General features: G+C 41.2%; 3 protein-coding genes across 4 annotated transcripts; 1 reads left to right on the forward strand and 2 right to left on the reverse strand.

The window, feature by feature from the left end:
* The first annotated feature begins 762 nt into the window (after window positions 1-762).
* On the forward strand, window positions 763-9385 carry zgc:158263 (ceramide kinase family protein). Its single transcript, XM_039799730.1, has 13 exons — window positions 763-1138; window positions 2299-2394; window positions 2651-2788; window positions 2867-2995; window positions 3103-3166; window positions 3287-3432; window positions 3518-3592; window positions 4235-4387; window positions 4664-4769; window positions 7564-7667; window positions 8090-8286; window positions 8371-8687; window positions 8872-9385. Exons 1-13 carry the CDS (start codon window positions 1015-1017, stop codon window positions 8984-8986), a joined length of 1764 nt encoding a protein of 587 aa, XP_039655664.1. The 5' UTR covers window positions 763-1014; the 3' UTR covers window positions 8987-9385.
* A 990-nt stretch (window positions 9386-10375) lies between these two features.
* LOC120558646 (glucose-6-phosphate 1-dehydrogenase-like) lies at window positions 10376-14750 on the reverse strand. Its single transcript, XM_039799731.1, has 12 exons — window positions 14587-14750; window positions 13868-13905; window positions 13620-13728; window positions 13329-13546; window positions 13092-13250; window positions 12814-12939; window positions 12618-12711; window positions 12335-12521; window positions 11976-12211; window positions 10969-11045; window positions 10781-10873; window positions 10376-10561 (listed from the first exon to the last, which is right to left on the reverse strand). The coding sequence occupies exons 1-12, from the start codon at window positions 14704-14706 to the stop codon at window positions 10471-10473; spliced, it is 1548 nt and encodes a 515-aa protein (XP_039655665.1). The 5' UTR covers window positions 14707-14750; the 3' UTR covers window positions 10376-10470.
* A 438-nt stretch (window positions 14751-15188) lies between these two features.
* galnt6 (UDP-N-acetyl-alpha-D-galactosamine:polypeptide N-acetylgalactosaminyltransferase 6 (GalNAc-T6)) lies at window positions 15189-24419 on the reverse strand. 2 transcript variants are annotated; one of them, XM_039799728.1, is made up of 11 exons: window positions 24198-24419; window positions 22397-22894; window positions 21001-21173; window positions 19455-19604; window positions 18542-18776; window positions 18344-18461; window positions 18036-18236; window positions 17720-17851; window positions 17516-17617; window positions 17264-17422; window positions 15189-16037 (listed from the first exon to the last, which is right to left on the reverse strand). In XM_039799728.1, exons 2-11 carry the CDS (start codon window positions 22876-22878, stop codon window positions 15924-15926), a joined length of 1866 nt encoding a protein of 621 aa, XP_039655662.1. In that variant the 5' UTR covers window positions 22879-22894; window positions 24198-24419; the 3' UTR covers window positions 15189-15923. The 2 variants fall into 2 exon arrangements, with proteins under 2 accessions (XP_039655662.1, XP_039655663.1); XM_039799729.1 differs by lacking the exon at window positions 24198-24419 and adding an exon at window positions 23033-23766.
* Window positions 24420-24866: the final 447 nt, after the last annotated feature.

Here is a 24866-nt window from a genome sequence, read left to right on the forward strand (position 1 = left end):
CAAAATGTGGCTGGGAAATGTCATTAATGCAAATCATTAACACTCTCAATTCAATATAATTTGGGAATCCCTTATTAGGCACCATGCAGCTTTAAATTAGAAGATAGGCCTATAGCCTACTTTTGCACCATTTCATGGTATCAGTGAAACATATGCTACAGGAATATTGAGTGACAGCTTGGTATTGTAGATCTTTGTTGCCTTTTCCCCTGTTTTTTTCCCTCCTCAGATTATTTAGTTGTTTTTATTGTTCTTATTTTTTCACTTACTTATTGAACAATAGCCTATATAAGACATATTTTTGGCTCTATAATTGCTAAATTGAGAAACAACTTAGTCATCATTGTTTTAGGTCTGTGTCAAGTAAACTGCTCAAAAATATAAACATTAAAAATAATTTTGAAAAAGGCTTACGTTTTCCTTTACAGAATTGCATTTTTTATAAGTGCAATTGTCATTTCATATTGCTTAACCCTATTGATCAGCCCATTGGCCTGTATTATAGGATGCTGTATATATACATTATCCGTATAAGTAGTTATATATAACCTACTATCCAATCCTTCTTTCAATCACAAAATTATTTGTGCTGCTGTACAAAATTACCCAATTCCATAAACACTCACAGTAACCGGCCAATATGCTCATATTTCAGGTAAAGTAGGCTACTGACATCCAATCAGCAGTGCGACATGCAAATCGAGCAGGTGTCACCACAGGGAGGGTGTAGAGGAAACGGATATTTATAAACTAACACCCGTGTGTCAGGCTGTGCCGTCAATATTTTACAGGAATGATGGCATACATTTCTCTTGAAAAAAATATCTTCAGATTATTTCAGAGGAGATGAAAACTTTCCCAAGGACTTTGGTGTGTTGTTGACTGATGGAAAGATGAGATTGCCAACCTGCTGCTATTTGTCAGAGATGCAAAAGTTATGGCTGTAAAATTGATCATAAAAGTTTTCCGAGACACGGGAAAGAGCGACGCTGTGGCTAAAAAGCGCTTTTCCAGATGGAGACAGAAGTGAGGCTGGAGTCGAGTTTGTGGGTCGGGATTAAAAGATACCGGGCGGTCCTATCGGGCTGGCATTTCAACTGGACCGAGGTAGATAAGAAGAATCGCGACAAGAAAACAAGTGGGTGGCTCTTTGCTCTTCTAAACATCAGTCGATTTATAATTAATATAAAACTATTACCTATTTAAATATGTTATCTAAATATAATATATATATGTAATAAATGCATACACACACACACACACACACACACACACACACACACACACACACACACACACACACACACACACACACACACACACACACACACACACACAGGGAAGTACTTGTGCAGTTGTTGCTGTGTAACACTTGTTTAAAGCCATAACCTGTTTCCTGTCTTCACTGAACTGGCATAAAATGGTGATGACAACAAGAGAGTATTCATTCAAGTAGCCGAGGAAACACCCCAAACAAAACAAGTGTTACACCTTACATGTCATTTTGGACAATAGGGAGGGTTTATTTAAGCTCATAGCTGCTTTCAGAAAACGTGAAGAACAAGTTTAACAGCACTAACCTGAAACAACCTGAGACACTGAAAACACTGCAGGTTATAGAGAACTCGCACACCTCCTGGCATATTTTCTCAACACCAGCACCAGGTCTCCAAGTACATTACAATATTATGAAGGAGCGATTATTACATAATAACAGTATGGTTAAGGATGGTGGACACAATATTTTTCAGAACTTGTTTCTGCCCATCAACATAACCCTCTATTTTATTTCAAGACTAGCTGGTAAATCCAGCCCCTCTTTGTGCCCCATGTTGAAAAGGATGCTGAGTTGGAAATGTTATCTTATTTTACTGATAAAGTGGTCAATTATAGCCTCTATTACCACCAATTCCATTTACTCTGATGTCCTTCATCCGCAACAACATTGTTTTAACCAGCTTTATCTTATTACCTTGTCTGAACTTTTAGAAAGAGTAGGCCTATCATATATGAGAGTGTCTTCCAGCCCTTTTGATGTAACACCGACAATGGTTTTACTAAAAGTAATGGAATCTGTCAGGCCCTCTTTGCTTGTCAAATGGTTGGGTCATGGGCATGTCATTTTTAACTTTACATCTGTGTTTTGACACCTTTATGCAAAGTCAAATCCAATATCTGCTCTAAGGAAGACCTACAGTCTTTCTAGTAGTTAAAATATTCTATTCATTGCATGAAAAGAAGCATAACTCCCCCATCAGTCCACTGAAGTTAGTGTTGTGTGTTTGTCTGTGATTAAAGTTTCAGTACCTGTGGCAGAGGTGGTTGGAGTGGAGGAGGGCCGGGTGGAGATCCTGCCCCAGAAGTCAGTCGAGGACACAGACAAAGACTTCACAGGTGGGTTCTTTTTGGGAGACTCTCAGGTATCACAAAAATCAAGGCCACAGTCAATGCTTAAGTAATTTATATCACAGCCTGAAGCATTAAACATCTTTTGCCACTTAGATTAAAATGATAGAAAATTTGAGATTTGCATACATTTGCACAGCACACTAGTTTTACAATTTAGTCAAATATGTGGCTGTAGTCCTCCACATTGCAAGATGTGTTTTACATCATGGTTTTGTTTTCTTTATTAATCATTTACCTCCAGTTTTCTACGTGAAGCGCATCAGCAGTGGGAGTTCTTGTGGGTTACTATGGAGACTTGGCCGGATCCAGTTCAGTTGCCCCAGTCGGGTGCTCAGAGACCAGTGGACGAAACACCTTAGAACGGCTCTCAAAACTCACAGTAAAGATGGATAATTAGAAAATGCTCCAGAGTTTGCTAGCTCTGAACAACCTGTAATATTCCAAATCTATCTTTCAGGTCCGCTGCGTCCCAACAGGCTTTTGGTGTTTATCAACCCATTTGGAGGGAAGAAGAAAGGAAGAAAGATCTACCATTCTCTGGTTGCCCCTTTGTTTGAACTGGCTGGTATCAGCTCTCATGTAGTAGGTAAGAAACAACAGAAATAGTGTCTCATAGATAACCTTAGTACTACTTAATGTCAGAAATAATTAATGAAAGTGATTTGCAGTCTAATCATAACATTTATTGTTTAGTGACTGAGCGGGCAAACCAGGCCAGAGACCACCTCCTGAAAAAAGACCTGACAGGCTTTGATGGGTAAGAGCTATTAGCACCGCCACCACCACAGTGTAAACACTGTGGTATGTGAGCATTATAACAGTTAAGCTCTCTGGTAGGTGCTTTCACAACAGAAACTCTTGTGTTTGTTTATAACAGTGTGGTGTGTGTGGGTGGGGATGGCATGTTCAGCGAAATACTTCATGGTTTGATTGGGCGGACACAACAAGAGGCAGGCCTTTCTGAGAATGATCCCACTGTCGCTTTACAGCCTTGTCCGCTTCATATTGGCATCATTCCGGCAGGTAATGACAGTTATTAGTAAGCATTTATAAACTGATGGAGTTAGAGCAGTGACACACTGAACCTGTTAATTTGTATCTACTGTAGGTTCCACAGACTGTGTGTGTTATGCCACAGTGGGAGTGATCGACGCTGTTACTTCAGCTTTGCACATCATCATTGGTGAGGAAAGATTTTCATTCAAATAATTTACTCTTTTTTTTTTAAATCAACATCTTAAAATACCTAAACAATTTTGTCAACTCTGAGCTCCATAGTTAAAGGTCCCATATTTTGAAAAGTGAGATTTCCATGTCTTTTTTAGTTACAAAGCATGTCGAGGTGCTATATAAATACTGTGAAAGCATCAAAACTCTTAATCCACAGAGAAATGCACACAGCCCATACTTAGAAAAGGTTGTCTTTAAACGAGTTGTCAGGACTTCTGTACGGTTGTGATGTCACAACTATACTATATATAGGTAGAAAGTGTCGCTACAGTGCCGTTACAGTTGTTCCCCGGCTTCAATGATGGTGCAGAGACTCTGAGAGCACAGATGTGGAAGACCAGGAAAGGATGACTAATCAGAGCAGAATGAGCTTTTTCAGGAGGGCAGCTTAAAGAGACAGGCGCTAAAACAGAGCCTTTTAGACAAATGGTGAATACAGGTATATTCAGAAAGACCGAATGAGAAAAAGATATGCTTTTTGAACTTTCAAGCATGTAAACATGTTCTAGTAGAAACACAACATGCAAGTATGAACCTGGAAATGAGCATGATATGGGACCTTTATTACCTTTTTATTTCCCACAATACTTTGCAGGAGACTCTCAGCCATTAGATGTATGTTCAGTCCATCAGGCTTCTGCTCTGATGCGCTACTCAGTGTCTCTGTTGGGCTATGGCTTCTACGGTGACGTACTGGCTGAGAGTGAGAAACATCGGTGGATGGGACCTCTCCGATACGACTATTCAGGTTTGGACTGATGACTCATTTAGAGAACAGAAATGGCCGCATGCTGAAATACATAAGATGCTGTCAGATTCTATCTATCTATTTTCAGCTTAAGGTTCAAATATAATTCTGAAACTGTCACTAATAGTGCTATGACTAAGATGAAAGGACTTCATGTGACGTACATTTAAAAAAAAGAAGTTTGTCACAAAACCAAATTTGCCCTTTTTTTAAAGTGTTTTATATAGATCTAGTGTACTGCATTTTCAGCTAAAATAATTGCCTTCCTTTGTCTAGGCACCATGGTGTACCTGAGCAACAGAAGCTATGCAGGCATAGTTCAGTATCTACCAGCAGACCCGCTGCTCTCCAGCCCGAGAGATAGAACACGCTGCCTCTCAGGGTAAAACACCAACTACTGACAAGAAACTACACAAAGAAGGGTGTATACACAGTGCAATTAATAATAATAAACAGACTTTCAAAAAAGTAAGAAAAGAAAAATGTACAGTTTGCACACCAGATTGTATTATACTCTACATGTGTGATGTGGAGGTGTTTTAACACCTTAAAGGGGTGATAGAATGATTATATAGGGTATTTCACACTGTTCCTTATGGTCTCCTAATGGGGTATGTAACATTGGTTGGGCTGAAAATGGCCTGGTTGATATTTTACTGGCCCTTATGCATCCCTGTGTTTTGGCCCTATTTGTAACAAGAGCTTTTCTTCCAAATATGGTATGGTCATGAATATTTAGATGAGCTGCGCGCTGATTGGTTGAGCGACTTGCCATACGCAGACATTAGAGACGCGCGCTGATTGGTTGAGCGAATCCCCACACATACATTAGAGAAGCGACAGAATCTCATATTCCAGACACTGCAATGTTTCATTACCAAATTCACTTCTGAGACTTTTTTAAGCAAGAAATCAACTATATAAAGCTGAAATATGGGCCGTTTTACAAAATTTGATGGCTAATTGCAAATTTGGTAAGACGTGTCGGACTTTAGGAGCTCCACACAGTCTGACGAGAAAGCGGCAGCCTGCTGGGCTCCATACCCAGGGCAAAGTCACCATTTGTGGATACTGCACTACGGGGCTCCGCGGCCAGCTGCCGGCATAACTCTAATATATTTACAGTTTGAATTTCGTCACGCCACTTATATAACATCATTCCCAGATGTCTTATAAAGCTAACCGTTGTGTCCGATTTGATTTTAAGGCATTTTTACGGACACGAGGCGTCTTTGCAGGACAAGGAGCTGCTTGCTATATGTCCCATTCATTACAATGGGGAAATACCGCAGCTAGCTAGCTACACTGTCGCCACAACTAAATTATATTTACAGTTTGAATTTCGTCACGCCACTTATATAACATCATTCCCCAATGTCTTATAAAGCTAACCGTTGTGTCCGATTTGATTTTAAGGCATTTTTATGAACGCAAGGCGTCTTTGTAGGACGAGCAGCTGCTAGCTATATGTCCCATTCATTACAATGGGGAAATATCGCAGCTTGCTCACTTTCGCATAACTAAAGTATATTTACAGTTTGAATTTCGTCACGGCATGAATATTACAGATTCCTCAAGGTCTTACAAAGCTTAGCTAACACTTGTCGGATTTCGGATTTCAATTGAATGTATTTTTGTGAATGTCAGAGTTAGGAGGAGGCTAGCTAGCTCTCATTGATGGACTCCATCTCACCGCGGCTCTATCAATGAGACTCGCGGACAAGAGGCGTTTATTTCCCCGATTGTTTGTTTAAATAACTCAACACACATACCCATTATAAGATTAACTGGAACCTGCGGGCTGCGGTAAAAGACTGCGGGCGTAACAAGCTCGCTGACACTGCGGTCAGGGCGGCGATGTAGCAACCCAGGCAGCACCAACACCGGCACTAAACTCCGACACACAGTCGGAGAAAATTTGCAATTAGCCATCCATTTTCATAAAGCGGCCCATATTTGAGCTTTATATGGTCGATTTCTCGCATAAAAAAGTTTCAGAAGTGAATTTTGTAATGGAATAGCAGAGATCTGCGTGACCTAGCTAGATTCAGAAAACTACCTGATCTCAGGTCAGTTGTGTAGCCTATGTAAATGTTGGGGCGTGACCGTTCTCTTAATACACCCATGGGCTGACAAAGGTTCCGGTTTTTGGGAGGTTGACGTCAACTTCCAGCTTTGTTGGGATTCGCCCGTTTTCTGCGGCAGTTTCAAAATATGAGATTTTCATAGTAAAGGGGTGTCAATGGGATTTTGAGCTTCTATGTACGTCCTATTTACCCACCGAACTGTCGTTATTCAACTATGACAGGGTAAAATCGGTTTTGCATTCTATCACCCCTTTAAACTTTCAAAACAACCACAGCGTGGGAGCGTTATCTATTTTCATAATGTTATTTGTCAATTACCAAGGATTTACTGTTTGCATGTGATTTTCTGTACTTTTCCTGTATCACAGAGGTGACTTTAGGATCACTGTTCATTACGTTTCCAGTGTTATGTGACTGTGATTCAGCTATGTTAGGTGAAACAAACTTATATAAACAACACCACCACAGGGGTGTTTTTATGTAGCATCTCTCCATGAGTCCCAGTTGTTTAACTCTTATAAGTGACTCATCCTAGATAACAAAAGTAATGACCATGAAAACATGGGTACATGGTGGCAAGAAGAAGCCCATGATAACATATGAACTTCCAGAAATTATGAAAGCCTGTTACATTTTTTGGTTACTAATCTTCGCCTCCATTCTGTGGGTCCTCATTCTTATCTAAGCTGTTGGGTGAAAGTGATCTTATCCTTGTACACCTTAAACCCTTTTACTGAGAAAGAGAGAAAGTGTCCTTGGGAGTAGCATCATTATTATTAAAGCACCGGTGGTTCAAATTCACTGCTACCAGCAGGGACTCAGGTGTTGGGTGCACCTTAAGGAGGGTAAAAACACAGCAAGAGGAACTTGATCTAAATGAAAGGTGAGCCTCTGTCTTCTGTTAGAGTGTACAGCACTAGTACACCAGAGTGCCTTGGTCTTTGTCTGGTCTTTCTCTGAGGCTGCTGCTTCTGGCTGTCAGCAAATGCTTTATGATGCTCTTATGAATGGGTGTCAAGGTTTAGGTGCTTGTTATTTCACAGACCTAAAAGCAGAGTGAAAAATAATTGTGTGTGTTTGTGTGTTTAGGTGCAGCGTGTGCTCCAGAAGCACAGAGAGACTTTTCCGCCACTCTTCAGAATCGGGCTCCTTGTACAGCTCCCACTTCAGCCAGTTCAGTAGTGACTCAGAAGGTGATAACACAGGCACACATTGAAGTCCTGTGTTTGTATATTTTAGCCAATTTAGCAGAAATACACTATACACTTTAAAGCAGCTTTGTGGTTTGTCAGTTTGCACAATATGAATCTTCCCTCCAAGATTGTTTTATTGAAAGCATTTATGGAGGGCTGGAGTGGTGACATTATCCAGTACTTCACAAGAAAAAAAGCAGTTAGTAAAAAAACAGAAATACCAGTATGTTCAGTGACCAAACAATCACAGCAACTCAAACCAGTGGTTTGAAAAGTAAGTCTCAGAAATAGTAAAGTGTGCATGATGGGGTAAAACATGCAAAAACATCGGAATGGTCCTTTAAAAATCACAAATGACGTACACTACAGTAGGGATTTCTTTGAATGTAGCATCATGTCTTCTTCTTTGTGTGTCTTTCCAGGCGAGTGGGTGAGTGTGGAGGGCAGGTTCAGATGTGTGTCTCTCACTTGCATGTCCAGCTCGTGTCCTAAGAGTCCTCTGGGCCTCTCTCCCTCTGCTCACCTGGCAGACGGAACAGGAGACCTAATCCTGGTATGGGACACTCACCCGCTGGGATTCCTCAAGTTCCTCTACAGGCACACAAGCACAGAGGATCAGGTATGGGCACTTTCGCATTACAACAAAGCTGCTGGACTAGCAGGTTTAAACACTGCTTGACCAGATCTCTGCCACTTTTCTTAGTTTGACCTGCCATTTGTGGAGGTCCATCGTGTGAAGGCAGTCCGGTTCTCTCTCCCCTCCGGTAAAGAGGAGGAAGTATATAAAGAGACTGGAGGGTTGAGAGAAGGGATAGATGAAGAAGAGAGAGGCTACATTGAGACTGTAAGCAGGAATGGATCTCAGCAGCACCTGGCAGAGAGAGACACAGGACAAGAAATGACAAATGAGCAGAAAATGGCGACCCCATTCCTGTGTGGTCTGTGCTGCAGTAAAGCTCCTGCTAAGTCAGTGTGGAACTGTGACGGAGAGATTCTGTCTTCCACCGAGATTCTCTGTAGGTAAGAGTGCCATCCACGGGTTATTTTGTATTCTCATACTGCATTATCATACTCAATGTCAGGTTCAAATTGAATTGCAACTCTTACTAAGCTCAGTCATATACCAACATTAAACTAAAACAAAATAGTGCACAGATGGCTATGTCTCAGCAGCACCGTTTTTAACTGTGATCACTTCTTTCAGGATTCATGGCCAGCTGGTGCGTCTGTATGCAAGGGGCATCGAGGACGGAGCAGCCATGCACAACTGCGGCAAAGAAAATGACAATTGTCAAATGGGATGTACCCTAAACAAATAGTCTCACCTAAATTTTGGATGATGAGGGAAAGGTGACAATGGAAATGTTGGCAAGGCGAATTTTTGAATTTACTGAGATAGCCCTGCAGTCTGTCATGGCCAAAGAGTTCCTATTTCAGATGCATAACATGTTTTCTCATTGTAATAATGAAAAAAACTGTATATTCCTAAATGAGTGTGTTTATTGAATACTACTTAAAACACCTTTGCTAAATTATAAGTTATCTGTAGTGCAGGTCTTTCTGGTATTTCTCAGTATACAGTGTTTGTCTGCAATTTCTGGTCTTCAAATTTGAGTTATTTTCATTTTAGCTTCTAGGAAATGAAAACATGGGGAATGTCAACAGAAGTTAAAAGACACAAAACATCTTGAGGCAATAAAAAGAATGACCTGACCTCCTTTTATGCATTATTATTGTCATCAGCTCAGCAGTGCAGTGGACCTTTCGGAACTAGAGACAGCAGCAACAGCTTGTACATAACCAATCATGCAGTAGGAACTAATCTTTCTAGTGTGATGTAAAATATCTTCCACTAGTTTTAGTGTCAACCTAGCTTCTTATACTGAAGCACCATGATTGTATTATTTCATACAGTAATTGTACAGTAAAACCCAAAATCCAACAACACATGAAAGAACAAATAAAATAGTCGCAGAGAAGTTGTTTAAACACATGTCCATCTTTGCTGCACTTCCCACGGCCCTCCAAGTACTGGCAGGATCATCAAACAGTCTGTTATTGGTCAGAGTGTGTGTGTGTGTGTGTTTGTAGATGAAAGGGCCCCCCGCTAAGGCATTCACCTTGTAGAGACAGACATTAGTGACATAAGTGAAGATACAGCATCCATTTGCTGCAGGCAGTTGAAAGAAATCAAACACATTTAAAAGTAAATAGAAGTTTTAAAGGTCAAAGAAGTTTTAGTGTTAAAACCAACTCATTGTAATGCATTGTAACAGAATAACTTTATAAAATAATTTTTATGAACAAGTATTTAAAGTTTTGATTTGAATTTAGCTTCAAACACCTACCTGGAAGTTATTCTTACCCAAAGCTGGACATTTAAACTTGTCTCCTTTAATTAAGAGAGTCACCTGTTCTTACAAATCAGACCAACAAGCTCTGCTAGTATAAATATTACGTGGCGTTCAGTGTCATCATGGTGTAGTGATGACTGTAAACACAGGCCTGCTGATAGACGCCATAGGTGTTAGGTAGCCAATGCTATTAAAACAAGAAGAAAAAAGTACAGACAGAAGAGTGAACGATTTAAAATGTACATGTGAACACTCAAATCAGGCTACTGCAGTTATTTTTATTTCCACATTTATTCTTGTTTGACTAAAGCAGTGGTATTGTTTCACATGCACCCAAAATCAAGCAACATAGAGCAGTGAAAGACTGTAGTGAACTTTATTGTTTAGAAACTTGCCTACATTGGTGTGTGTGTGTTGTGTGCGCGTGTGTTGTGTGCATGTGTGACAGATCATGTTGTGTGGGGCTGCATCCACTTGTATGTTCCCTCATAGCGGAATCCCACCCTCTTCAGGAGATCATCCGCCTCGTTTGGACCACGACTGTGGACGCAGCAAAGAAAAGACAGGAAGGAAGGAAGAGAAATTAAATCACTAAAAAAGAAAATCTGCATCATGTTTTTATTTCTGCCTCATAAAACAGATCTCACACACACACACACACACACACACACACACACACACACACACACACACACACACACACACACACACACACACACACACACACACACACACACACACACACACACATCATTTTACCTTCCATATATGTAAGGGATGGGGTGTGTCTTCTCTCCTTCTATTTGTTGGAGGAGGGGAGTGAAGATCCTCCAGGCCTCCCGCAACTCATCACTGGAACAGAAAGAAGAGCAGTTCAGCTCAAAGAAATACCCCATTAAAATAAAATACCTAGACAATGAACTATGACAGTAAATGGTGCAACAAACCTGCGGACAAAGTGCATCTGGTTTCCACAGAAGACATCCAGTATCAGCCTCTCGTAAGCATCTGGAAGCTTCACGTTCTAGAAGAAGATGGCAGCAGTTGAAAAACTGGTAATACCTGCTTATTTCAGGTTCAGTGATCTTTCTTAATATGAGCGATACAAGGAAAACTCCACTATCCTGCAATTAACTTCTAAACAACACCAGGCCTTTATTTGGATAGGATATGTTGGATAGGGTATTCTATTATGTTATACAATATCAAACAATAGTATTCAACTATTAGGTGGCCGACTTTAGATTTTTAACAAACTGTCTTAAAGGAGCAGTGTGTAGGATTTAGGGGGATCTATTGGAGATATGGAATATAGTATTCATAATTATGTTTTCATTAGTGCATAATCACCTGAAACCTAGATTGGTTGTGTTTTTGTTAGCTTAGAATGAATCATACCTACATAGTGAGTGGTCCTCTTCTGTGTTGCACTGCCATGTTTGTTTCTACAGTAGCCCAGAACAGACAAACCAAACACTTTTACGTTACCTGAAGGCCACCATAGGTTCTACTACACGGTTGGGAAGAGAGGGGTATTCAGTTGGTTGAAATCTGCAACCTCACCTACACACTGCTTCTTTACGCTTATTTGGTGCATCTTTACACCTCTACCCTATTTTTAGTTTCAAACACCATCAATATCACTGTGAGAAATATGAGAGAATGTCTATCAAATACTATCAAATGTCACAATAAAATCAATAGGCATGCTATAATTATATTATATTATGTTGAAGATCAACATTGGAATATTTAAATAAAGCGTGACCAACTTATTTCAAGAATCAAGTGACACAAATAAATACATTTAAATAAATACATTCTAGAAACAAGTAAAAGTTCTGACTTAGCAAGTTAACTTAGCACACTGACAGTAGAACTAAATCTAATTTTAAGACTGAACGTTGGACCTAAATGATGGACCACAATGGATGCTTTGAGTTAAGTGTAGCACCTTGTATCTACTCCTGTAGGTGAGGTCCAGCTCAGTCTCCTCTGGGCTGAAGTAAACCCCAGGCCTCTTGGTCATCATCTTCAGGTAAATGGCTTCGTCCGGCTGCACCCGGACCACCAGCTCGTTCCTCTGACAGCGTTCGCCAAAGATGTCTCCTGGTACGTCAGTGAACTGCAGACGCACTTCTGACTTACGTTCATTCAGAGCTTTACCGCAGCGGAGAATAAAAGGAACTCCTGGTTGATGTAATGATGGACATGAAAGGTGCAAAAAAGTGACAGGGAGAAAAGAAGAGGGGATGTCACACAATGTAGACTAAGACAAGGGAGGAAAGATAAATAAAAAATGTTTTGCCTCACCATCCCATCTTTCATTCTGGACATAGAGCACTGCAGTGGCAAATGTTGGCGTGCAGGAGCCTTCTGGTACAGTGGGGTCGTCAAGGTAACCCAGCTTGGAGGGGCCCTCACCCTCAGGGTCCCCCACGTACTGGCCGAGCACCACATCTGACCCAGTAACAGGAGCTGTACACTTCAACACTTTCACCTACAGCACATTGATTACAGGATTGCAATGACATGGATGCTCTGGAACTTTCGCACATGATTTCAATTATTATTTTCATTCAGTCATTGGTGTTACCTTCTCATCCCTCACGTCATCTGGGCTGGTGGAAGCAGGTTTCTCCATGGCGACCAAACACAGCATCTGGAGGAGATGGTTCTGCATGACATCTCTACATAAAAAAAGAGGTGCAATCAGGGTAAGTAAAGGCTTTAGTCTAACAGTAACATTGTATTTAACATTTTCACTTTCCTCTCAATGTATTGTCTCTCACCGAATGATGCCAAAGTCATCAAAGTATCCTCCGCGGCCCTGAGTGCCAAAAGGCTCCTTGAAGGTGAGGACCACAGACGCCACACTGTTCCTGTTCCATATGGGTCCAAAGATGCGATTTCCAAACCTGGAATTGAGAGAATAAAACACTTCTAAAATAAAACCCTCAATACCAGCAACACAGGGGGAGATATTCCTGAAATCCAGAAATCTCATCTTTAGTGTTTAGGTTTACACCAGTGGTAAAGTGCTAGAGAATGTGTGTATGGAGCTTGTTACCTGAGCACCATGAGGTTCTGGACCATCTCTTTTCCCAGGTAGTGGTCTATGCGGTAGATCTGGTCCTCTGTGAACAGGGAGGAAAGGTGGGCTGACAGCTCCTGTGAGCTCTGGAGGTCACGACCAAAGGGCTTCTCAACAATTACCCTGCTCCAGCCTCTGCTTTACACACATAGCTGATTAGAATAATGTCATCAAATTGCAAGTAAACTATAATTTAGTGTAACAGACACTGACTTGCGGCTCATGCAGTGGGTTCTGATATTTGTGCTGACAAGATTGTACACAGTGGGTGGCAGGGCCAGGTAGAAGAGTCTGTTGGCGTCAGCTCCCCCAGGCAGAGATGACAGATGAGCGGTGAGTTGAGCGAAAGAGCTGTTGTCGTCATACCAGCCGCTCAGGTAGGAGTTCTTACTGAAGAAGGCCAAGAGACGCTCACTCTCTTCATCAGTGACCTGAGGGAAATGTCGAACTATGATTCCTGAAAAGACACCCCAAACAATCAACAAGGAGCCTCAGATGTACTACCTTCATATGAGGCAGACATGCTGTCTTGATGTCCTCCACGGTCAGCTTAGTCCTTGCAAAACCCACAAAGTAGGTGTCATCAGGGAGCAGGCCATCTCTGAATAACCACCTAAAGAAAAGCAACAGTGGAAAAAGCGGCAATGCATTAACACTGGCCAAGGGTCAAACTCCTCATACTACAAAGTGACCAAACATCTTTAAAGCAACTCTGTGTGCAACTGGTGTTTAAGCAGCAATTCTTTACTTACCATAAAGTTGGATAGATCTTCTTTTTAGCGAGATCCCCCTGTGCAAATAGTATAAATAAAAAAAAGTGATCTGATCATGAGCTTCTATTTATAATCTCTGTGGCTGAAAAGAATCAATCAAGAGTCCAAAGAGTAGGTAAACTATGAACACAAGTGGTGATGTAGAGTGGGTGGCTCTGTTGAGTAATGGGAGAACTTTGAACACACCCTCTTTGCTGGCCTCTGAGACTTCATTTAAAATCTAAATAGATTACTTGCTTTTACAAAATAAGGAAAACCAACATGGACGATAGAAAAAGATTTTGGAACTTGTGTCAGAGAACAGGGGCCAACAACAGTCTGACAAAAAGGTTTTTGCTCCATAATTATCCCCTTCTTTCAATGCTTGACAAAGGAAAAAGTAGATGCAGCACATTTCAGTCAGCTCATTCCCTGGCTTTCATTCTCTAATTACCACATTGCAATATTCCCCAGTGAATTGTTCTCCTGTGAGGCTTTGTGTCAACTCTGTTGGGCCCCTGTCACTTTTTATGGTTTATAGTTTAATGGAGATATAAATCAAGATGGGTTAACTGACCTCAGCAAACAACACAGTTTGTAGACTTTTTAAAATCTGAAACAGAACATTACTAGAGAGCTTTGTTAAATTGTGTTAAAGGGAAATTGCAAGTGTATGAGTTATACATTTAGAATAGTGGAAATTCAGAGGTTGTACTTACAGAGGCTCCCAGGATGATGAATATGTGTGCATTGGAAGGACTGGACAGCTCCTCTCCATAGAGCTCTCTCCTGAGCTGTCCAAACACCTCAGAGCTGGTCAAAGGCTCAGAGCTCATCATCTGGTCTGTCTGTCCCTACTGTGGCCACTCTCATTTCCCTTTGGCTACATGACACAGAGCATGGTCAAACTTCTATCGTCATCAATTGCAGAAAAACTCAGCGAGTTAATGCTGCCACCTATTGATGCAAAGAAATAATACCTTAATGTGACTGCTTCCTCATACTTTGTGATGTATATAACCTCTCTCCAGCAGGTTGGGTGTATGAGACGACTCCATGAGTGAAATGTGCACAGTCTATCAGATCCGGTTTGTCCTGCCTAATCATTTAAACTCACATTGCAGGTCTATTCAAAGGCTGAAAACAATTGGCAGGAATGTTTCTTGCTCCTAAACCACTCCTTGGACAAATGTTGCGCAAACATAACAGGTGCCTCTGACTGAGAAAGTCTTATGGCTTTGTTGCAGAATGAGCCTTATCAGTACATAACCTCTGGCATTGAAGTTTTCACAGTATTATAAAATGAGTCATGAATCATGGCAGGCAGCCTGGCTGTAAATCCAGATGATTTAATATCTGTAGCATCAGTAACTTCTAAATTAATCATTTATTCAGACAATCACCCCCTAAATCAATACCGACTATTACTTGGCTACAATAGTAAATAAAAGAAAATTCTAAAACTCATAAGATTAGTACTGTACACATACATATTATTAATTAGGACAGATGAAAGTTTCATAGTAAAAAATATATTTCACTATGAAACCTCCCAAAATGTTTTCTAGATACTTCTATAACACAAATGATCACTTATCTAAAACAACAAAGAAGTTTTATTTAAAAAAAAAAAGAAAAAAACATATCTTGCTCTTTAGTAGACTTGTGCATATTGTCACATTTTAACATTCATAGTCATACAAAATAAAGTCATTAAATTGTGATTTTTCCAAGCTGGAGTGTAAATTCACTAAAATAAGTTCATTGCAGTTCACAGCCATTGCCCCACAGTCAGTCAGTCCCCAGCCACCTTTAAATGTCTTTGAGTTTCCATTATAAATAAATTTAAAACAAGTTAAGGCCAACTCGAGCGTCTTCAACAGATGCAACTTTCTCTTCTCTGTCCTCCATCTTTAACTGTACACTCAGTATGGCCACATGCCACAAACTTCACAGCATGAAGCCCTTCTGGATCAATGTTGAGTTGGCTCTGTCGGCTCAGTCTGAGGAATGGGACACAAGGTGCCAGAGGTCACCTGATGGGCAGACTGGGAGGTCAGCTGAAGGTCCAGTGCTGGTAGAGGTCAGCAGCATTACATTGGTCCATCTGCAGCTGGTCTCCTTTCAGCTGTAAACATTTCCCACTACTAGGATTCTTCAAAAGATTTTCCTGGAGGGGAGCAACAGAGAAAAGGTGAATCAATACAGAAGCCTAAATAAATGAAATATAACACTTGAACTATTCCTTTAATCATTCTATGCTGAATAAATACAACAATCATTTTCTTGCAGATTTAGATAAAAAGATCAATAGCACTCCTGTATCTGTCAGGTTAGCTTAATTTAGCAAAAGACAGAGCAGGGGGAAATAACTAGCCCACCTACCAGCACCTCTAAAGCGTATACATTAACTTGTTGTATCTCCAGAAAACAATTTGGCTTATGGTGGGCTATGTGCCAGAATACCTTTTGGCTGGGTGCACTGACTTCCTGGAGTCTCCGCTAGTTTTCCCGGGAAAGCTCACCTTGGTTCCAGTGTTTATGCTCAGCTAAGCAACAGCTCTCTGTAGCCTTATATCAAATAGATATGATAGTTATATCAATCTTGTCATCTAACTCTTGGCAAGAAAGCAAATAAGCGTATTTCCCAAAATTTTGAACCTTTCCTTTAAAGCGTAACTCTCGCCAAAATGCATCCTAGGGTATTTTTGTGAATGTACCTGAGTCAAACTTTAGTTTAAAAGCATATTAAGGACCGAACGTTGCATATTTAGGACCGAATGTTGTTTCCGGCCGCAGCCCTTTTATCAGTCAAAAACAATCGATTTCCGAATGCAATGTAAAAGGGAGGAGAGTAAAGACGGAAAGCTCCTAAAGCTTAGTTCCATATAAATGCACGGATAAGTTGTTGTTTTGTCGTTATTGAAAAACAATATTGACCTTGTAGTTGAAAAAGGAGCCTCATATGGAGTCCGTTCATTCGCATTCGGATATCGACTCGTTTTGACTGCCGAGGTGGTAGTGGCCGGAAAGTTAACAGCTGCGGTGAGTGCTGCAAAAACTCTTTTTAGTAAATCTGTGTACACAAACAATGTTGTCAATGCTTGCGTTAAGGTGTAGAGCTCCTGGTGATACTTGAAGCAAAGTTTCATGTTGTGTCGAGCCTTCTTAGTATTTAGAAAATAGCTATTTTGAGACTAGCATGAGAGTGCCCCTACCACTCCCATTCAAAAGGCCATTTGACACAAAAACGAGAATAAAGTGAATCTTCGAAGTGGCGATTCGGTCCTAAATATGCTTTTAAACTAAAGTTTGACTCCGGTACATTCACAAAAATACCCTAGGATGCATTTTGGCGAGAGTTACGCTTTAAGTCCGCCCTCAAGCACCCCTCACCTCTAAAAAGACCCACTCCTGTTGTGGTGCCACACTAGTGCCCTTCCCCTTCAGCTGGCATGGCTTGATTGTCACTGGCTCTGGCTGGGGTGTGGCATGAAGACACAGCTGCTTTCCAATATTATGACGCAGCTCCTTATGAGATGAGTATTCAAAGTACTAGAAGAGACAATCATCCAATCAGAGACCAGTCCCAGAGAACATCATATCATCTACAAATCTTAATTTCACTTGTGGGAGTCAGAGTTGTACCTGGTTTCCTCCCATGTTGTGACACTGGTACATGATCATAGGTTTATCTCCAATGTTACTCTCTCCAACATCCAGACAGGTTTTAGATCCCGAGTTTCTAATCTGTGGCAAATAACAGACACAAAATAACAGTAAGATACAGCCGGAGTTATGAAACGTGCAGTGTGTTATACCATTGATATGCACTGAAAAAAAGTAACTCACTGCTCCATATTTTACTGGGGTCAAGTCAGGAACAAAGGCCTCTGGGTAGACTGTGTTTAAGTACCAGGTGAAGTTCTTGCACTGAAGCCTCTCTCTCAGATTCAGGCGATCAGAGATGTCCCCAAACTTATTCTGTAACAGTGATCGGAGGGGGAATCAAAACAACCACTTACAATTATACCATCATATCAACTTGTTACAGCACGGGGTATACATACTAGTCAAAAACGTGCTGGAAGAAGGGTGATAAATGCCATTGTTTCCACATGCATTTAACATTTAAACACTGTTACTTATATTAGCAGGTCACACTGACCTCGCTGGCCATAACTGCAGCATTCTTGTTGCGGCGATAGTAGATCTTCTTGTAGTCATCCATCCAGACTTCAGCCAGGCGCACCTGGTTGCGAGTGATGACCTCTGTGCCCTTGGGGAAGGTGTGGGGGCTCTTGGTGCGGAAGACATGGCCCACCACAGAACAGGGGAGGATCTCGAGCTGACCCCCACACTGCCACACCTGTGAAATCACATTTCACACAGGTGAAAATTCAGACTCCAACTTGATACTGACAGGCAGACTTTGAGTAATATGTGAAACTGTGGAGTGTACATAAAGAGACTAACCCTGAATGACATCTCCACGTTTTCACCGCCCCAGATCTCCATCTTGTCATCGTACGTTCCAATGTGTTCAAAGTACTTCTTCGAGATTGAAAAGAGACCTCCAGCAAAAGTAGGTGTTCTGAGATGTTCAGATACAAAAGCTTTAGACACTTAAATGATTCAGGATGTTCTGAATGAAACCAATGTGATCCTTCTTACTTTACAGGGTAGGTTTCATCCTTGCGCAGCTTCTTCGCATCCTCAGGGATTGCCTCCCAGCCGAAGGACAGGCTCCAGTCAAAGTTCCCTCGGTTAAAAGCGCGGTTGGAGGCCACAGGCTTGTTGAACTGAAAGGTGTTGAGGTCAATGGTGGTGATCTCTGGACTAACCACAGCAGTGGGTTCCTCAACAATGCGGGCCAACAGGGGCTCTAGCCAACCATGGAAACACTCACCTAGACAGGGAGGACAGAGATCACTTTACAGAATATATACAAAGTGACAATTATTTGGTAGATTTTATTTGATGGCTGACGACTGAGGGAGATGTCTTCAGGCTGAAAATGATTTTGAAATGTGGTGCTGCACAATTAACCATTTAATAATCACAATAATGAATTGTACTTTCTGATATAAATTAATCAGGTGCCAAGTGTATGCTTGTGCTCCAAATCAGACAGACACTCTAATCACAGGGACATTTTCTGACCAAACATAGATGTTTGTTTCAAGGATGCTGTGGTAAGCACTCTCTGCTTTCAATAAATTGTGGCTGTAAAAGATATCGATTTAATAAGTTATATGTCTACTGAAGGTTTTACTGATAAATACTACGAGAAAGTTTTAAATTTGCCTGTCATGGATAAATAATGGACATATGGACCTTAATATTAGGACCTTAAAATAATCATGACCACATAACACTGCATAAAAAAAAAAAAAAAACAACTATAGAATTAGATTAAATATGAGACACTTTCTTACAGTAGTGTAAGTGCATGCACTTTTAGTAAAGACGGAAAAAACATTAACCCCTAACCCTGGCAGTGCTATTGCCCCAATAAGCTACACATAGCTGCTTAAAAACAGCCACTGTGGCTTGTGTATTGTTGTTGTTGTGTGCGTTTTCTCACAGTGTGCGTCGAGAAAGGTTAGCACTTCGCCCTGAGCGATACTGGCACCCAGCAGCCTGGCAGTGATGAGGCCCTTCCTCTCCAGCTGCCTCACTACGCGGACAATCTTCAGCTGACGCACATATTCCTCCAGTTGGCTCTTGAGGTGCTCTGCGGGAATAAAAACAACATTATTGTGTCCGTCTTGTCTGGTCTTCATCTCTTAGGTGAGCTCCAGTGGTTGAAGCTCTTACCTTGTTGGGTGTGGTGACAGATGCAACAGAGCACACTTTGAACCACACCCAATAGTTTGTACAGAGGTGAAACAGACTTCAAACTTATGGCTAGAAGTTGTCAGTGAAACCATTATTTTTTTAGCAATAATAGAAATAATAATACAAAATAAAACGGCTTGCTGCCCCAGAGAAGAAAAAGTGAAACAAACATATTTATACCAGTGAGACCACTGCCAGAAGAAATAGCAATGAAGTGAAAATGTTGCTGGTAACACTTCCCTTATAAGAGCATTCATGACCACAATGCACGCTGCACATTTTCACAAGTTTCAGTCTAAATAAATCCAGCAACCACATTATGACAACGCTTCAGCTACGGTAGCAAAAGGGAAATTTGGTTACAGTAGGAAATACAGCTGAGGGTAATGGCACATTTGTTTATGACAGAGATAACTGACAAAAGGATATTTCAAGCTCAGTCAATGGGTCATTAAACATTAATAAATACTAAATGCTGACGTATCCAACAATAGTAGAAGCAGTGTGCATGACTAATATATATATATATAGTGATAGTAGGCTTATAAAAAGGTTGAAAAGTGCTTCTTACAAATTTCCAGTATTATGCTGTAAAATAAAAAAAATGAAAGTTGAATAACGTTATTGCAGCATAACAAGTTGGATTGTAAAACACATTCCTATGCAAATGCCAGTCTTGTGGACATGACCATTGTAAAATATATAGTCATTTTCATTTACGACACCCCAACTGCCTGTAACTGTGTGTGCAAGCTGCTAAAGATCCCAAGCTAACATCATTCTTATCAAAGCTCCCGGCCTACAGTGACTGGAATGCTACCCAAAAAACTCTGAAGGTCAATTTAATTAATAAATCACTTATAACTTGAGACTTCATGATTTTCCAATTGTGCTCTGCAGCTGTTCCCTGCCTATACCTTTTTTCACCAGGAAGCTGGTAACTCAAGTAATCATTTTAACCTTTCTGTGAAACTCAGTTTACAACGTTTAATTTTATTGTCACATAATTAAATAAAATATCAGTACGACATGGAGGGCAGGTTTTCTTTTCAGCATTACTGCTATACTATACTGCGTTTCGTCTCCTGCCGCGTAGCACTGACAGACAGTTCTTTACCCACGCTGCTTCTCTGTGAAATATTTCATTTACAACTTCCCAGAACTCAACAGGTTAGCAGAACTGCTGAGCTTACAAACTTGTTCCTCCACTAAGAGCAGAAACAACAATTATTAAAGTGATGTAAAAGTCAGTGAGTCCACTAGTTTGTTTGGTCATATTATATTTTTCGCACCTGCAACACTGGCGTCATCTACCAAGATGATCTCTTTGAGCAGGAAAGCAGGAGATGTGTGCAGGACGCTGTAGACCGTCCTGAGGAGGGTGGACCAAGCCTCATTGTGGAAGACAATAATAACACTGGTGGTAGGCAGAGGAGGACAGCGACGAAACTTTCTCTCCACGCACCTGAGCGAGGTGAGCCATGTCAGAATACAAAGAGACACAAAGTGTGCGAGAGTGAGAGGCATATCTGATGAAATGAAAGTCACAGAAGGTCTTGCAGAGCCACATATAACAGACCATTGTTTGCTCATTGTGTATTTAAATAGTTGGTGAGCAGACTGAATATCTGCAAACAGTCATATATAAACATCTCATTCAGATAGCCAAATGAAAGCTCGGCAAATAAATTGCTCAAGGCCTATCGAGCCTGTAACATGTCCAGATGTCATGTCTGACATTTACAGTGATTAAAAGTATTTAAGACAATAAAGATAAGTTAACGCCTTAGGCCGGCTGCGCACTGGCTGTGTGGGGTGAGCGTGGCGTTTCTGTTGCGTGTATGTTTCCCATTGATAAAATGAAATACCATGTTAAACATAAACTGATTTGATAACAGCAAAGACAACGTCGGCAGTATTGACGGCAAAATAAGCTACAGAATATTTGGTTCTGTATTGATAGGTACAATATTTTTTATTTATATCTGCATTTATGTCAAAACCTAGAGACTTTCAAACATAAAAATGTAATTTATTAAATGTATTCAGGTCAAAATGACATATAAACATCTTTTCGTATTCTTACGCTTGTGTGTTGCGTGAAAAATAGGCGTCGGCCCTATTTCTAGCATGCACGCATTTTGAGACGTGCGTGTCACGCAGGCAGTGTGCAAGCTCTAACCTGTTAACATGGGAGCCAAAATAAAACGGACACATCACGCAGCTAACACGCTCACGCCACGCAGGCAGTGTGCAGCCGGCCTTAGTCCCAACTACCCAGCAGTTTTTGTGCTTGCATTCAGATTAGCCATTTGACTAAGTGATTTTCCAGGATAATGGAGAGCACAATATGAAAATGCATGTAAATACTGGGGCGCCTGGGTAGCTCACCTGGTTGAGCGTGCGCCCTATGTACAGAGGCTCAGTCCTTGTCGCAGCCGCCACGGGTTCGGTTCTGACCTGTGGCCCTTTACTGTATGTCACCTCCCTCTCTCTCCCACTTTCCTGACCTAATCTGTCCTATAAATAAAAGGCAATAAAAGCCAAAAAATAATAATTTACTACTCCAAGCATGACCCCAGCTGAGACCCAGGATATTATCTGGCTTGCTGTGTACATGTCAGCACACTTGTTGGTAAAACAGTGATTAGTCTACCATCTCAGTTTATTTTGAGGACATGTTCTTACTCTGGAGGCCTTGTGTCGTCGCCAAGACTACGGCTGAGTGAGATGCGGTCACTGGCAAACTGGTTGAAACAGTGCCGTTTCATACCCTCCTCCTTCTCCTGACCCTCCTCTGGGGACATGTCTTTCTGAAACGCCTTCCCATCAGCTCCGGGGCTTTTGGGGTCCTGAGGCGGTCTCTCTAGGTGAGGTTTGAGCTCAGCCTGAGTGTAGAATCCAGCAGGGCATTTGGCATCCTGGGTGGGCTGCATCTGTACTGGTGGTGGATTCTGCGGAGCTCCGATCTGGAAGCCAATGTTGTTAACAGCCTCTCGTACCATGACGATCACCTTATCCTTCTTGTCCACCAGCTCCTGAAACCAGGGGTCACCAGCAGGAGAGGAACCAACATCCCTCTGGAGAACCACTAGGACCACCATGAAGAGAGTCCCCCCAAGGAGCACCAGTTTCAGGGGGGACATACGCCGGCGTAGGAACAGACGCATGTTTCTGGGTGTTGCTCTTAAGGTTGTTAAAAACAGAAAACAAAAGTTATTCCCTAGATGCTGGCTGGTAAAATGTTTGTGCATGTTACCCCAGGGTTTCAGCCAATCTCTGAACAATGCTTTATTCAAAACCCAACTACTCTGTAACCCTTACCTGCTTTGATCCACTAAACATTCAGCAAAAAAAAAACAAAAAAACAAGATAAGCACGAGAAACACATCTTAAATCAGTGTTGTGCGTCTCTGCGTTGTGTCATAGCAGCGGGTAATGTAGCCAACCTCGCTCAGAAACAGTCCCACTCCCACAGGACGGGTGCAGAGAACAAGGAGGAGGAGAGTGTGAATAAACACGCCACACCTCTCAGTAAACAACTGAATTCACCTGCTACGGCCACAGTCCACCAGGACCCACGTGGCAGCAGGTGGGCCGCCACACTGTTGGCCTCAACCTGCAACTCCCTCACCTGTTGATAAGTGACGCACAAAGCTTAGACTCCTGCTCCAAAGACACCTCACCAGTAATGATCAGCTCTCATCTGCAACAGGAAGTACAGTTTGCTACGTGGAGCATGACAGGACCATAACTTCACCCAGCCTTGGCACAATAAGAGGCGGTTTCCTGCTATGTGATGTGAAACAGGATATCACTGCAATGTAGGACATCTGCATGTCCGTAGGTGATCACTGTTCAGTTAGAGACTCACTCTTACTTGTTCATAATTTATTTGCTGTATTCTCAAACCAGCCTCATTCATAATTGATTCAAGAGGACACTCTTTTGGTGTTCCAGAAAAGGGACACAACCACAGTCCAGTCTGCAGTTGTCTGGGTAACCAGTTGATCCAGTTTGTCACCACAGTTACAACAAAGCGGAAGGGAAAATAATCAACAAGACAATTTTACAAAATGTAATCTACATTATGTGGCCTTGTAAATCTGGATTGAGTGCCAAAATATCTTGATGTCCCCTCTGGTCAACTTTAAGTATTTTCCGGAAGGTAAGTGTCAGAAACATAATTTTACAAATTGAACAAATATCCTCCTTCTCTAACATTACACCTAAAAGTAAGATGAAGAAAAACAAAAGGTGCCGAGTATAACGTTATTGACAAAAGGCATAGCTTAACGTAACAGGAAAATGAAAGAGGAAGTTCACTTTCATTCAGAATATGTCAGTGTGTTATCTCTTTTAGCGGCTCTAGACATCAAATATTTGACAGATGATTGAAACCTGGCAGTCAATCTCACAAATGACACCGACACGCTACTGAAAGGTGAATATTATATGATTTCTAGATCTCAAAAATGCCGCCACTTACCTAAATATGAAGAGCAGTTATCGCCCACACCTGTTTCTTTTCAGTTTCTTACAGTTGTCGAACTGGAGTTTTGAGCGAAGCAGGATACAGCAGTTGGGTGGCCTCCCGGCTTTTCCTTTGAACCCAACAGGTGCCATTTGTTGAAATGATTAGCTGGAGTGAGTCCCCTGCTGGCCGCGTGCGTCCTAAACGGAGTTATTTCTGTACAGCACGTTAAAGGCAACAAAGGCGGCATTCGTCGAAAATAGGGCACGAGTTCCTGTATTGAAATGTCACACAAATATGTAGACAACCAAATGCGGAAGAAGAAACGTAAAAAAAGAAACTACAAAATACATAAATACACTTAAAATAAATCAATTTAATATATATATATACAATATGTATACTAGTGTACTAGTATACTAGTGTGTAGCCTATAGACATTAGAAGTCATTGTATCATGAGCCTGTTATAGTAACATTGGTGCTTTTTCATCAGGGATTAGGAGGAATTTATGTTGCTTAATTAATGTTCAGCATAGAGTGCTGTGAGTGAACATTGCCATTACCTCAACAGAAATTCATTATTTATGTGCAAGCAATTAAATACTCTCTCCTGTATCATCCTCTTGAAACTGTAGACTGATTTATTCAGAAAAGGAGAAGGAGGTTCTCTCAGGTTACTGTC

The sequence above is a fragment of the Perca fluviatilis genome, chromosome 5, assembly GCF_010015445.1.
Source record: "Perca fluviatilis chromosome 5, GENO_Pfluv_1.0, whole genome shotgun sequence".
Classification (NCBI taxonomy): domain Eukaryota; kingdom Metazoa; phylum Chordata; class Actinopteri; order Perciformes; family Percidae; genus Perca; species Perca fluviatilis.

Coding starts and splice junctions, on each gene's coding strand:
- zgc:158263 (XM_039799730.1), top strand. CDS start 1,015: ATGGAGACAGAAGTGAGGCTGGAGTCGAGTTTGTGGGTCGGGATTAAA. Junction 2,996..3,102: donor TATCAGCTCTCATGTAGTAG/GTAAGAAACAAC, acceptor TTTATTGTTTAG/TGACTGAGCGGGCAAACCAG. Junction 4,770..7,563: donor AGAACACGCTGCCTCTCAGG/GTAAAACACCAA, acceptor TTGTGTGTTTAG/GTGCAGCGTGTGCTCCAGAA.
- LOC120558646 (XM_039799731.1), bottom strand. CDS start 14,706: ATGATGAGCTCTGAGCCTTTGACCAGCTCTGAGGTGTTTGGACAGCTC. Junction 13,906..14,586: donor TCATCATCCTGGGAGCCTCT/GTAAGTACAACC, acceptor CTATTTGCACAG/GGGGATCTCGCTAAAAAGAA. Junction 12,522..12,617: donor ATGACGTGAGGGATGAGAAG/GTAACACCAATG, acceptor AATGTGCTGTAG/GTGAAAGTGTTGAAGTGTAC.
- galnt6 (XM_039799728.1), bottom strand. CDS start 22,878: ATGCGTCTGTTCCTACGCCGGCGTATGTCCCCCCTGAAACTGGTGCTC. Junction 18,237..18,343: donor ACGTGGAGATGTCATTCAGG/GTTAGTCTCTTT, acceptor GTGATTTCACAG/GTGTGGCAGTGTGGGGGTCA. Junction 16,038..17,263: donor AGGAGTGGGTCTTTTTAGAG/GTGAGGGGTGCT, acceptor GCTCCCCTCCAG/GAAAATCTTTTGAAGAATCC.